This window comes from Balaenoptera ricei, chromosome 17, assembly GCF_028023285.1.
Source record: "Balaenoptera ricei isolate mBalRic1 chromosome 17, mBalRic1.hap2, whole genome shotgun sequence".
Classification (NCBI taxonomy): Eukaryota; Metazoa; Chordata; class Mammalia; order Artiodactyla; family Balaenopteridae; genus Balaenoptera; species Balaenoptera ricei.
In genome coordinates, this window is record NC_082655.1 from 55,309,287 (window position 1) to 55,324,650 (window position 15,364).

Here is a 15,364-nt window from a genome sequence, read left to right on the forward strand (position 1 = left end):
TACAACAGAATTTTGTTTAACTTCTATGATGATGGTTTTCCAAACTGCCTTTTTGAGAAGAGGCTAATATTTCCTAATGCAAAGCACACGGGTACCATTGATCTAACAGGCTCTGGGAGCATCTTCCTAAGTAACATTAAACAGGAAGCTCCAGTTGGTAGCTGTACTTAGCCCAGTACACAGCAAGACTATATACTCTTTGCCTCCCAAATAATTTTAATAGTAGATATAACAAGGCAAGTGTTATGCTGGTCAAACTACAATCTGGTTGGTGCCATAATCTTACACATTCCCCACTTTAGTCATTTATTCACTTAGGTCACTGCCCGGCCCCTGAAAGTATTTAAGTGTGTTATCCTAATTTACATACAATACTCTTTTTTTAAAACAAGATAGAAAGAGAAAATTGTAGAATTTAAAAGTATGGTAACAGAGTATTTCTTTTGAAAAACAATATAGTTTTCTTTTATGTAATAAGACACGTTTTTTCTTGATTAACTGTCAGAATTACAAGCATTTCTTAATAGGTTAATTTGTATTACACTTAATCATATGCTGCTCTGTGAGATCATGTGTTGCAATTGCTATGAAATATAAACCAAAGAAGAAGTAAGTTCCTTTTCAAGTTTCCCTCACACTGTGGCATATGCCTTTATTATAAAAACGAAATTCTTGTTACACAAGATCACATTATTAATGATAGATAAACATTTTAAGAAGTACTAGTTGTTTTAATGTGAAATTAGACACATTGGGGATTTTTCTAAGCATGATCAGTAAACCAATTGCTGTACCTCAGGGCCATATCTTAAAATTTTTATATAAGTTGTTCCTGTCTTATTTTTAATTGTGAAAACATATCCAATTGTGGTTAGTCATCTGTTCGTATGCAGCTTTTTTAGAGAGGGAGAATTAAGAAAAGAAAAAGAATTACTTTAAATCAGAGTAGAATTACTTAACTCATTTCTTCCTTTCAATTATAAAATATAAGACTGCTTATTCTGTTTGGCCTTCCAGTTTTTCAATTTTGTATTATTTACATGATTCTTTGCTGAGCTAGGTAGAAAGGGATCAATGTTAGGATTGATAAATGTATGTACTTTGCTTGCTTTTCAAAGTGCAAGGAGGATGTATCAGATATTCCGAGTGAGCAGAGCAATGCTTATCTGCATTGCTGAAGGTCTGCAAAAGTCCCATAAATTGTAAGAAACTGACAGAACTAATATTTCATACCACTGTGAATATAACTTGCTAACAGTATAAAGCTATCAACAGTAAATATTCTTTGTACTTTTCTGTGAGAGGATTTTCCCATGAATTTTCATTAAGAGGTAACCTACAGAACTAAATCTTTAAAATACACCCCTTTGATAGAAATTATTCTTTAATGCCAGTACACACAGCTGTCAATTTCTGATCCACTTTGAATGTAGAATTATTTATTTAATTCTTTACTTCTATGATGTCTACCAAATGATCAATGGTTAAGCATTTTATATCACTTTTTAGATTTTCTTTGCATTTGAGAGATTTGCATACTTCCATTGTGACTCTTGTTTCAAATTCGGAACAGTAGAAAAAGCTGGAGGCCTTGCTGGGATTCTGCTTATCTGATATACATTATATATAGTGATTACAGCTAGGACAAAACACCAGCTTCAACAGACTTTCCCATCCAGATCATATCTTTTTTCTGTAATATACCGATATAACAAAGGAAGCCAAAGCAAAGCACAACTTGACTAAACAAAATACTACTCAGGCATGCAGAAGTGACATGAGATGAATCTGCATTACCTTGGCTAGCTGGGTCCCACTGTAGCACATCAAGGATTAATGGGCATATGAAGCTTAGGTCAAATGTTTATTTATTCAGTAAGCAATTATGGAAACCCTTGACTTATCCGTCACCATTTGGAAATAAACACCTACTTCACTGATTTCTTTAGATAATGGAAACTCACGCCTTAAACACCAAAGCTTTTGGTTTAATTTTCATCTTCTGTGAAATGTATTAGATATTTCTCTGTTATCTCTGTGCTGATGCCTTCACAGCGATTAACGTGTGTAGGCCTGGTTGTTCTCATTCTAAATGACCTGGAATGACTATGCTTTTGGAGTTTTATAGATATGTATTTTTAAACTGTTCTGTACCTTCACTTACTGTCAAGGTATTGTTAACAATTTTTGCTACTGTGAATTTAACTGACTTTATAATGGGTTTTTTTTCTTTTAAAATTTTTCTAAGCAACGGTTTCCTGAGTAACAGTTCGGTTCTCCTCTAAAGTAAAGTAGATCAATTTTAGTGTAAGTGTGTGTGTGTGTGTGTGTGTGTGTGTGTGTGTGTGTGTGTCTGCGTGCACGCGTTTATATTGAATTTAACTTATCAGTGCAGTTTGATTAAAATACTTTTTCTTATCTCTATAATGATAATGATAATAATAGCATTTACTCTTTACCATGTGCCATGCTCTGTGTTAATCACTTTACATATGTAACCTAATTAAATCCTCATTACAATTCTGTAAGTTATGACCTCTTATTGCCTACTATAGTCTACACATGGGAAAACTGAGGAAAAAGATGTTAAGTGAATTTTCCAGGTTCCCACTGAAGGTAGTGTTAAGAGATGGAGCTCAATAACCCAAGGCTGTCTGATTCCAAACACTCTACCTTCTACAACGTCCAAGTGATTGATATTTATTATTACTGAATAGTGAATTGAGTAGTCACTTCAGGATGAGTGAAGCATATCTAAACAATGGTTTTCCTTACTACTGGTCCACACTGACATAACATGATTATAGGTATATAAATGCAAAACTGATTTTTATTATAGACAAGCAGCATTTTTTTAACTGTTTATCTTAGATTGGAGTATAGTTGATTAACAACATTGTATTAGTTTCAGGTGTACAACAAAGTGATGCAGTTTACGAAACAAGCAGCAGTTTAAAAAAGGAAATATTAAGCACTAACTATGTGCCAGGTGTTAAGGAACTGCATATCTACTAACCTCATTTATATCTCAAGCAACAATTATCTCAAATTTAGAGTCAAGGAAACTGCATTCAAAGAGCTAGAATTTGAACTCAGAATTTCTACATGCTAACCTGCATGTTTAACCAAATTTAGAGGAAGGTTAACATGATTATGTAATAATGAAGATCATGCCACATAAATATACTTGAAAAAATGGTAATGTTTAGTCCAGAAAAGGCAAGGCTTAACAGAGACATGATACCTGTCTCATAAAGTGAAGGCGTGATTTCAAGGAGAAGCATCAGATTTGCATTAGGTCTTCCTGCTAGCAGGACTACGAAGAGCCAAAAGTAAATTTCAGCTAAGTGAATGTTTCATTGTCATTGCCCTGTGCTGACAGAGGATCTGTTTTCTAGTCCATTTAGGTTACCGTCTTTCAGTGGTTCTCATGTATGGAGTAGAGCAAGTTGCAATTTTGTTCACATGGGCAAATGGGAAATCACAAGCCTTGGTACCGAGACTGACCCCAGGTTCCCCCTCAGCCCTGGGTTAACCCCACCTTCAGTTCATGTCTGACCCAGTCTGAGTTTTGGTGCTCTTTTGGTATGTGGCACTCTTTGGCTCTTATGGTCTTTGAGGATATCTCTTAATTATTTGTGAGCTCATCTATGCCTGCATAAAATATATTTTATTTAGAATGCCTAGGCTCTTATTTTGTGATTTCAGGTTAATAATTTTGACATATTTCCAGAAGCATCAAAATGACATTCCTTGGAAAATGGTAATGTTCTATAAGAGCACTAAGTATCATCATTATTTATAGTAGTGAGATTCTAAATTATTATCACTGGAAGTTTACCTGAAGACATAGATGACTAGCAGTGAGACAATATGTTAGTTAGCATTGGACTTCTTTTTTCAGGGTAATATTGTACAGAATCCTGGAGTATAAAACAGATCAGAGAGGGCTGGCTGATTTGAAAGTCTGGCAGCAGCTGCACAGTAAGTTTCATCTCCACTCAAAGTTTACATTAATGTGCTTGTTTTAGTAGAAATCTTGTATGTTTCCCCAGAGAATTAGCTGGGTTAATATTGCTAATAACACTCAATCAGTTCCAAGATGTTTTATTCATTACAGCACCACAGCTAATTTCAGCCTTTTAGATTTATTAAAATATACCTCCTGATTAATTGATCTTAACATTTTTAGTTCTTTTTGGATAATTCCTATTCTACATGCTTCCATGTTCCTAGTACAGTTAGATGCATTTCTTTCTATCACTTAGGAAATCAGTACTATATACTAAAGCACAAGTGTCAGCACTGTGGTCCCACTCTGTGACTAACACTAACCTCTATGGAACTTCCCTCACCTCTAAAATGGGATAGTGCATAAACTTCCCATTTTACAGAATTATTAAGAATATGAGTGTTGTAAAAATATTCTATAAAGTTTTATAAAAGTTGGAGGAATGTAAGGTATCTTTTATTCTCTAAAAAGAATGTATATTAAAAACAACAACAAAGACAAATATTTCATATCAAAACACTTTAAGCTATCTCTAATTTCTTGGTGCACTCATTTACTACTTTGGCTAATGCATAGTTTCACTTTTTCCTTTGAGTTGATTTGAGCTGTAAAAATTGTCCAATGGATAGAATATGCTATGGCACACAGCATGATGCTGGAAATTATCAAGCACCTAGTGAATGTGAGCCCCTCTTTATATTATCTTCCCTTAGAGAAAAAGTTGATGGTTAAACAGAGAGAGAGAGAGAAAGAGAGAGAAAAGAAAAAAACTCTACTTGCTTAAAAGGTGAGTTGAGTATTTTTTACCAGCTTTTACAAGGTGTATTGCATGCCTATTTACAAAAGTAAGGAAACTGTCAATTTGATGAAGTACAGCTCACAACTCATTAGTGTGGAACACAGAAGAAGTATTCCACATCAAAAATGACTGCTGAAATATTCACAATTACCAGCTGCTCAGAAACCATTTTATATGGATAAAAAACATGTCACATTTAATTTATCAGATGCTTTCTACTGCCATACTTTTCTTTCGTTCAATGTACTGAAAAGTTATAAAAACAACTTTAGTCTCGCTGTAGCCATGCATAGACATTAAGAATAACACAAATCCATTATCTACCATGATATAATTGTATCTACATGGGTGAATAATCTTCTACAGCTTCTTTGCACTCAATTCTGAATTAAGTATTCCTTTAAAGATATTTGAATACACAACACTCAGTATCTCTATTAGAAAACTACCATTTCAATATAAAGAAAAAAAAAAACCACATTCATTCCTGAAGCTATATTCCTTGAATGAGCTGACATGATTAGCTCCATTTCTATAGTGACTAAAATGGGAAACATCATCAGAAAAACAATGCTGTATTAATTTTCTAACAATATTGAAACGAATCAAATATGCACTCAAACACTTGTGAAAATAAAACAGTAATAGTCTAGCTTTCCACTGTGTGTAATTCTGTGATGTAGGCTTCACGTAAAAATGTAATAATCAAATTAACCCTTTGCAAAGATCATCAGACACAGCCAACTGCTATGATCTACTAACTCTACCTTGAAAAGCCCAAGAATAAGCAGACTAAAACAACCGTATATACACTTACTCACACACACACACACACACACACACACACACAGTATAATTATCCCCAAATAAAAACAAATGAACAAGCTAACGATAATCCATGTGTAGGTTTCAGTCTTGCATTTAATCCAATGTAAATGGTGTAGTGTTCAGACTAGTGTCTGCGGAGGGCCTTGCTCTCCTAGGCTCTCAGTGAGCATCATTTCTGCTCCACGGCACAGCATGTCATCGGCTCAGTCGTGTTATGGACTCTGAATGGGTGGCCCTCACTTTCTGCTTTCAGTATCAGCCGAAGCTATAGTTATGGCTCTATTTAAACTGTCATCAGAAGCTGTTTAATACCATTAAAAAGAAATAAGGTCTGTTTCTTTAGAGTTTGTCATCTAAAGAAATTTGAAAATTCCCTAATAATTACAGATTTGTCTTATTTTTAAATAATTCCCCAACCACTCTAAAAGTATCTATTAGAACACTTAGCTCTCTATATACTTTAAAAATATCCTATCCTGTCCCTAAAGTATATAGAAAGTTATAATGAAGCTCTTCCTTGATATGAAATAAAATATTACTATCTATCCTTCCTATAAATTTATTCATACTTTACTTGTTGCAAAAAGGATTTTTCTAATGCCAGGCTATAATTGAAGAAAAAAGTGAGGAAATTCACTGAAAGAAAAAAAGAAGGGAAGGAAAATAAAGCCTGGATTGTATCTATAGACAAAATATATGGACCTTGGAGTTTTGCACATTTTCTAAACGTGAACAACCATATTAGCTCCAGTGGATATAGCAGTCATCATAAGTGAAAAACATTCAACTGTAGTGTCCAAAACATTAAAAAAAAAAAAAAAAAAGCTACTGAGGAGAAGTACAGCTGTTCCTAGAACTGAAGACTGAGGGAAAATTCTCCTGTAATCCATGTAGAGAAGTCGCTAATAATAGAGTAGTATAACCAAACAACCTCTAAAAACTACAGAAGGTTTCCCAGGATGGTCTTACACTGTCACTTAGATGAATACAGTATAGTTTTTTCATGTTTAAATCAGTTCCATATTGAGAAACATCCTTCGAATGTTGACCACTATTCTGGAATAGCACATCTGAATGCCATTCATTCTAGTCTTTAATATTCATTAATTTATTTATTGAGCAAATGTTCAAGGAGAACCCACTACTTGACCAATTGTTCCTGGCTTGGAGAAACACCAGTAAAGAAGATAAACAAGATCTCAGTTTTCCAGTGGTTTATATTCTAGTTGAGAGGGGCAAAAAGAGAGGTGACAGAAGTGTACATAGAGAGGAAATAGATAATAAAAGAGTAAAGGAATAATTGAACCTAATAGTTCCAGATCTGTGCTATAGAATAAGATAGCCACTAACTACAGCTGGCCCTTGAACACGTGAAATATGGCTAGTATGACTGAGAAACTGAACTTTTAATTTCCTTTGGTTTTAACAAATTTAAATTTAAAAAGTTGTATGTGGCTAGTGGTTACCACACTACCAGCACAGTTCTAGACAGTGACAAGTGTTATGAAAAAAGAAAACATGGTGAAGGGGGATATATGGCAAGGAGATTATATTTGAGCCTAATTCTGAATAAAATGAAGAAGCAGCTATTCAAACACCTGGGACATGATGATCCAGAAAAAGGAAAGAATAAATACAAAAGCCATGAAGCAGAGTGCATGATTAAAGAGACAAATGAGTATGAGAGTTTGAAACAAGGCCCATGTGACCAAAAGCTTAACATCAAAGGCAAAGACGGGAGGATGAGGCTAAAAAGGACAAGTCACCTTTACATATTTGTAGTATTGGATTTTGCAGTAAAACTAAGAGGTTCACTCTAAGAAAACATGAATAATCTGAGTTCTATACTGATTTCGTACTCCTTAGCCGATAATATATTCCTGGTCCAAAGAAACAGAACCAAGTAAAATTTGGAATGCATCATAAATAATGTTATTCTTTTTGGCTTTCTCAACAAGTGAAATAAATTTGATTAGAGATAGAAAAATCATGTTTTGAGCCTATCTTCTTATAAGAAATAATATCTTTTCTATGTTCTTAAGCTCAGTCTATAATTTTGAGGGCAAGAACTGTTGACTCCTTTTTAAAAGTGAAAAAAAAATCAATCTGAATCTAACCAAAGAGGACCGCACTAGAAAAGTTAATAAAGTTAAACACTGGGAAGGACAGGAATTTACATGATTGAGTGGCACTTGGAGTGCTCTAGAGACAGGACATTTTCATAGGATGCTTTATTTAGCATCATCATCAACTGTGCTATATGGAGGGGCAATCAGATGCCAGCCTGTAGTCTACAGACTTCAAGGCAGTTGACTTTGGAATGTAAACTAGAGGAAACCATTTTTCCTTAGTCAACCAGAATCTGAGAATCCATAGCCCCACTCACTAAATACATACCTCAGGTGATTATGGCAGAACCTCATTACCAAAACTATGGGTTCACCTCTACCTTCCCAAAATGATGTATTATGTCTCAATGTATCAAGACAATGTCATGTTTATGGTAAACTTTTCTTTTAATATGACCCCACTTTTGAATGTAACCACTTCTGATTTTTATTTTAGACGTGATTTTTCTAACCTGGCCAAGACTTATTTTATGCCATTTGTTCCTGACTCAATATATTTAACAAATCAAAAACTAGAGGGCTTAAGTCTACATTTTCTGGACATAGATAAAACATTTTGCTTTTGTTTTGTTTTTAACAACTCATTGAAAAGAGGCAAGAGTGGATCTTCTTCAAGACAAGTGAGTTTGATTTGTTTGTTTTTTTTTATTAAGTTTCTTGGATAGACAAAGCTGAACTCTCTCATTCCAGTCACACCAAGTTAAAATGATAGTGAAAGGACAGTTCCACCAAGTTAAAATGATAGTGAAAAATACATCTTTTACCTGGACAATGGTATCACTGGAAGGACTATAGAAAGTACAGAAGAGATCATTAAAATGTATTCTATGATGCTGGCATCCAGGTTGAAAACACTGTAAAAGTTTCTTCTACATTTATCCCACATGTTACCATTAATCCATGTCAGATTACTTAAATATAAATCTAAAAAGAAATTTTCTGTGATTAATGCCTTTAACTCTAGAAGAATAACCTAAAAAATAATTCTCTAGTCTCAAAATCCCAATGTCCCCATTGTACTCAAAGTCAATGCAGAGCTAATTAATTCTGCAAGAGTGTGGATAGAATAAGTCAAAGATTGCCCATATACACCCAAATGTCCATGCAAATAGTATGGAATTTTAAAAGCAGAATGTAGGTGTCAAAATGAAAGCATATTCAGCTTGACAGGAACCAAATGCAATCAGGAAATGAGGTTTCCCCTATATGAATACCAGGGACCTCATTAGTAGTTCCATTGAGGTAGACAAAAATGAAGCCGAAGAATTCAACTTTCTACCTGCCAATATTGTTTTTGATGATCAAATATGTTAATGGCTTTAAATATTGACTATGGTGAACTAAATGTGCTAAAATCTATTTTTTTAAAAAGTATAAAACATGGTCTCCTTAGAGCTAGCCTCTCTGGTCAAATTCTAAACAAAAATATTTACTATTGAGGTGAATACTCTAAGGGATTATCTGCATTAGAAAGTATGCAACCACTGACTTTTCCAAAGATAGCTATCACAATTCCAATTCCCACATAAGCCATTTGACTCAATTCTAGAAAGCCAAGCTCATCTGACCTAAACTGGAACACGGCAGAACTTTTTCTGAAAATGAAGGAGTCTGCAAGCTTTCTAGACCAATCCACCTGTATTAAGGAGGAGATCATTGCTGACTCAGCCAGATAAGGAAGATAAGGAAAATCTCCATGGATTACTATTAGGGAAATGGGGGTAGACAATGAGTGGTCATCTCAAAGTCAAAAATTAGAAGACTTCATGGCTCTTCTAATGGTTCTTAACATTTTTCTATTTTAGCTACTATTAAGACATATGTATGACTTTCCCTATTAGACTGAGAACTTTCTAAGGATAGACTCTGCTTTCAGTTCATGTTAATAGTTTCCATTGTGCCTCACACAGGGTATTTCATTTATAAGAAGACCGTTAACATTAAAGGACACCTCTGGCTCTTTACTGGGCACTTTTATATGTCATCTCACTGATATTCATGAAAGACTGATCAAACAACTAAAACAATGCATTTAGGTGTCCAATGTTAGCATACAAAGGTAAGGCCATGAGTTGGTTATTTAAAAGTGTAAATTCAGAGGGAAGGGAAAATGGGGAGTTATTAACTGCTGGGCACAAAGTTTCAGTAAGGTAAGATAAATAAGCTCAGAGATCTGCTGTAAAACATTATACCTATAGTCAACAATAATGTATTTTTCACTTAAACTCTGTTGAAATGATAGATCTCATATTAAGTGTTCTTACCACAATTTTTAAAAAGATGTTAATTTAGAGTTAGCCTTCAGATCATTCTCCTGGTAGGGGAAAGAAATCAAAAACAAAAACATAAGTAATACATAATTAACCATAGGTAAATGGAGTCTAAAGAAGCTATGATTACTCTTCTGTAAAATATTTAAGAGTATTTCTGTCTTCCTCTGCCCTTCTGGAAAATTTGTTCCTTAGTTCAGGAAGGTAGTAGAGTACAGTCTGCTCTTATGTCTAAGTGGTGTGAAATAAAAGGACCACTGATGTATTTTTAGGGAAAGCACCTAGGGACCTTCAATAAGATTTAACTGTCTGGGTTCACATCTGGATCTTAGATTAGTTTCCAGGTCACCCCTCCTCCCCTCTGGCTCTTCTCTGAATCCAAAGAATGGCCTCTGGGGATGCATCTTTGCTGCCATTATACAAGCATACTTCCATTAGAGTCCTTCTCAGCTTCTGAGAGTCACTAGGAAGAGAGACACTAGCAGCCAGCAATAATAGGTTGGAGTTTAAAGTAATAAACTCGGAGACATTCAAAAGGGGAAAATCCTTAAAAACCTGAATATTATTATCAAGGTTCTTCATGAAATGTGAATAGTTAAGATGGCTCTTTATTAACCTGTTCCTTCATTGATCATGTGGTTACTTGTTTTTTGTTATTTTGATTTTTTTTTTTAATGGGATCAAATCTTGTATAATCCTTCTATTTGCATTTCTCATGCTCCTGAGTGACTTCTCCTTTCCCTTTGCCTTCTGTTTTTTCCTTTGAATCAGACTATCAACAAATAATGGACACTGGATCAAACCTTGTGTAATGCTTTCATTTCCTTTCCTCAAGCTGTGGACCCTTCCGCTTCCCAGGTGCCTTCTGTATTTTCTTGAGAATCTGACCCTGAAAGTACTAAAAGAAAAGTATGTGATAGGTAACCAGACCCATAAGGCTCAAAAAAACAAAAATAAGTGAGATGACACTTCAAACTGACATTTTAACAAAATGTCCTTCTGTTTTACACACAAAAGTTATTGTCTTTTCCTTATAAGGAAAGATGTTATTTGAGAAAGTCACATTGCCTACGGCACCAAGAGAAAGTTACAATCCAGTAAGACATGGAAGAAAACCTATAAAAAGTAGATTCAAGAACTCAAAAATGTTGGAGGAGGGGTTATTAAATGTACAGTTAAATAGCATTGATTATTTTAAGAACTTCATAACGCAAACGTAATTTCACATGATTCAAATATAGCCTATACCTGTTTACTATAATGTATTGTACAAATTTAAGGAATCGTTAGGATTTGCAAGACTATAATTGTAGGGACTTCTCTGGTGGTGCACTAGTTAAGACTCCACACTCCCAATGCAGGGGGCCAGGGTTCGATTCCTGGTCCGGGAACTAGATCCCACATGCATGCCACAACTAAGAGTTCACATGCCACAACCAAGGAGCCAGTGAGCCGCAACTAAAGAGCCAGTGAGCCACAATTAAGGAGCTGGTGAGCCACAACTAAGGAGCCCGCCTGCTGCAACTAAGACCCGACACAACCAAATAAATATACAAATAAATAAATATTTTAAAAAGACTATAATTGTGACTGAATCATTCAGAAAAGATGGAAGCTATGTGTTTGATTACAGAATGTGGTGGCCCCCAAGCTGTAAGCTTATTCAGCTTTCTGCTTTCTGGAGAACTGCTTGTCTCTTTCTTGGTATGCACACCTGACGCTGCGGTATTGAGCGTAAAAAAGGAAAATGACTTGCGGCCAGTTTCGTTCCAGGTGCCTGCTCTGGATCTAAGAGCCCCTGGTTGTTCCCCAGAAGAAGGACGTGCTGCCCTGAGGAGGAAGTCTGTATCTCCAGAAAATGGCCCATAAGGCATGCTGACGCATAGATAATGGCGCATAGATAGTGGCGACAGAATTATGTGGAAATACAAGGTTTACTGATTTATTGTCTAATATTCGTTCCATACTAAACCTATATATACATTCATGCTCTTTAAATAAACTTGCCTTGCAACCATCAGTTGTCTTGGCCCTTCTGACCCCATACTGGTGCTTTTCAGTTCCTTACCCCTCACCGCCAGGAACTTCTAGCTTTCTGCAGCCGGTCTGCGGCAACAGAATATTATGCTTAACAAGTCAAGGCATGTGTAATATTATTTGAACATTGTCACTGATATGAGAAAATAAGACAATGATAAACTGACTTTCTTATTTTAATTAATTAATTTATTAATTATTTTTGGCTTCATTGGGTCTTCTTTGCTGTGCACGGGTTTTCTCTAGTTGCAGCGAGAAGGGGTTACTCTTCGTTGTGGTGCGCATGCTTCTCACTGCGGCAGCTTCTCTCGTTGCGGAGCACGGGCTCTAGGCGCGCAGGCTTCAGTAGTTGTGGCTCGCAGGTTCTAGAGCACAGACTCAGTAGTTGTGGCACACTGGGCTTAGTTGCTCCACGACATGTGGGATCTTCCCGGACCAGGGCTCGAACCCGTGTCCCCTGCATTGGCAGATGGATTCTTATCCACTGCACCACCAGGTAAGTCCCTGATTGACTTTATTTCTGCATAACTTAGTAATAGCTAGATTTACTTCGGTGACAAACATTTTGGGGAAAAAAATAATTTGCATAGGCTTTTCAGGTAAGTTTTTCTTATTCAGAAAGCCTTTCTCATAGACTCTGAGTGTGACCATAGTTACTGACTCAGGATGCATAATGAAGAACGAGCTTTCAGGACTTCCCTGGTGGTGCAGTGGTTAAGAATCCACCCGCCAATGCAGGGGATACAGGTTCGACCCCTGGTCCGGGAAGATTCCTACATGCCGCGGAGCAACTAAGACTGTGCGCCACAACTACTGAAGCCCACGTGCTTAGAGCCCATGCTCCACAACAAGAGAAGCCACCGCAATGAGAAGCCCGTGCACCACAACAAAGAGTAGCCCCCGCTCGCTGCAACTAGAGAAAGCCCCTACGCAGCAACAAAGACCCAACGCAGCCAAAAAAATAAAATTAATTAATTAATTAATTAAAAAAAAAAAAAAAAGAACGAGCTTCCTGGGGATTTCTGAGGATGGCTTGAAGAAACCTGTGGAGTCCAAGTTCACAGAGTCTATAACCTATCCAAAATAGCAGCTCTTTTAAAAGGTAAATTTGGGTTTTACTACATCCAAATGATAGGAGGATGATTATAAGAATTTGATGCTGTGGCTCCAGAGTTACACATACTGTAACTGTATAGGATAAGATGAACACTCTTCTTTCTGTGATTCAGACACACATACTCTGGGATACTGCTTTAATAGTAAAGATCACAGACAGTTGTTATAAATGAAACAACCCTGAAATTACAATGATGAATATTATGGTGACTAGCTGCTTGAATAGTTCTTAAAATATTATTGATACAAGCTCAGTCTCTGTGGAGATGTTCTGATTAGCGGGGATAGCATCCTAAGCATTAGGATGATACAATGTACATTTTCAGTAAATGGAATAAATATTCACTATTCTTCCTGTTTATAGAGAAAGTAAGTATATTAAATTCCTCAATAAAATCCAGCTTAAAATATCAGTGTCTCTTTATCATTTTCAAGATAAAATACTGTCCATTTTGCATAGCATACAGTGCCCTCCATGGCCTTTCTCACCAGGCTCAACTTTTAAATCTTGTCCAAATGAACATAATGGTTTAGTTTTATAGAAATTCTTGAAATTCCTCAAACATACCACCATGTCTGTACCTTTGCATATGCTATTTTCCTTGCAATAAGTGTTTAAAATGTTGGTTATTACCCAACTGTAACCAATAATACCCACTGTATTGATTTCATGACTCATGACTTGGTCACCAATGACACTTTGAAAAAATATGACTGAGGGAAACAGTATGAGAAAGGAAATGAGTCTTAGGTAGAACTTTGTGAAATCCAAAATTTAACTGCTAGTTTAGGGAGGATGAGCCTTCAAAGAGAGGGGAAACCCAGATACTTAGAGACAAATACAGGTATGCTGTGAAGGAAGCAAAGGGAAGAGTATCTGGAAAAGAAAGAAACTATTATTTTTACTCATCACTTACAATATAGTAGCTGAATAACAGCCATTTGATGAATGCACCATATGGTATTCCGCCAGCTCACAGTGGATAATAACTTTGGTTATTTCTATCAATAGTTCTCAGGACCAACAATGCTATCACATGAGCTGTCTTATGAATGCATCTTATGCCCTTGTTCTACTATTTCCTTAGCATAAATTCCTATAAAATTATCAGAACGATGCTGTAAATAGCATAACACTTAAAATGTAGTATATATAGCCAAACTGTCTTCCAGAAAGACTGAAAACCATACTCTTGTCAACAGAAGATTAGAGTGTTTATGTTTTTATGAACCCAAGCTACTGGAGCTAATACTTTTCATTCACCTTTATAATCAGATAAGTAGAAATATTAGTATTTCATTATGTTTTTAATTGGCATTTCTTTTATTTCACTGAGGTTATGCATCTCTTCACATATTTATTAGCCATTTCTATTGACATTGTGAACTTAATGTCCACATTTTTCTAATTTCTGTTGAGATATGAGCTTAGTTGCTCCGCGGCATGTGGGATCTTCCCGGACCTGGGATCGAACCCATGTCCCCTGCATTGACAGGCGGATTCTTAACCACTGTGACACCAGGGAAGTCTCTATTTATGATCTTTAAGTTCTTTACATATTCATGATAATACAGTTTTTTTCTGATTTACCAGTTTGTTTTTCATGCTTTAAACATGAAATAGTGCTTTTAAAATGTCTTGAAGGGATTTATCTGTTTTCCAGTCAGGCAGAGACTCTGAAAAAACAAAGACTCATGGCTGCATCTAAAGGCATCAGATTGCTCTACATCCTTACTATGCAAAACAAAAGGTAGCTCGATAGCACAGTTGTCATTTACAATTCAAGAAATTGATGGTAAATTAAATTATGAGGAATAAAGGAGTTCTAACAGAATCTGCTTATTTAATAACAAGTCAAAGTGATTTATATTGCATTAGTAAAAAAAATACTTTTATTTACAACAATGGAACAGAAAAAATTACACAAGGAAACACTAAACCTTAAAACCTTATAAAAATATGGTAATATATGAAGTGAACAAAAGTGCAAAAGTTCGTGGCTTAAGGCATTACCTTTCAAGTACACATTTGCCAAGGCAAGACTTTTTTGTGTGTATATACAAATATCACACTCCAAAGCGATTGTTGTTGACAGGTGAAATTTAAGCTCACAAAGGACAAAGGTAATGCAGTAGGCAGTAATTATTTGAAGTATAATGTCTATCAGATTAA

The 15,364-nt window shown here is 35.6% G+C and overlaps 1 protein-coding gene across 7 annotated transcripts in view; it reads right to left on the reverse strand.

The window, feature by feature from the left end:
• RALYL (RALY RNA binding protein like) overlaps window positions 1-15,364 on the reverse strand; it is an 814,820-nt gene that overhangs the window by 703,665 nt on the left and 95,791 nt on the right. Inside the window, exon 2 of one of the 7 annotated variants that reach the window (XM_059901165.1) lies at window positions 10,842-10,936. The exons of the other annotated variants lie outside the window; for them this stretch is intronic. Within the exon in view, the coding sequence (XP_059757148.1) occupies window positions 10,842-10,859 (18 nt within the window). The 5' untranslated portion in view covers window positions 10,860-10,936. The remainder of the gene's footprint in view (window positions 1-10,841; window positions 10,937-15,364) is intronic. 7 annotated transcript variants of the gene reach the window in all.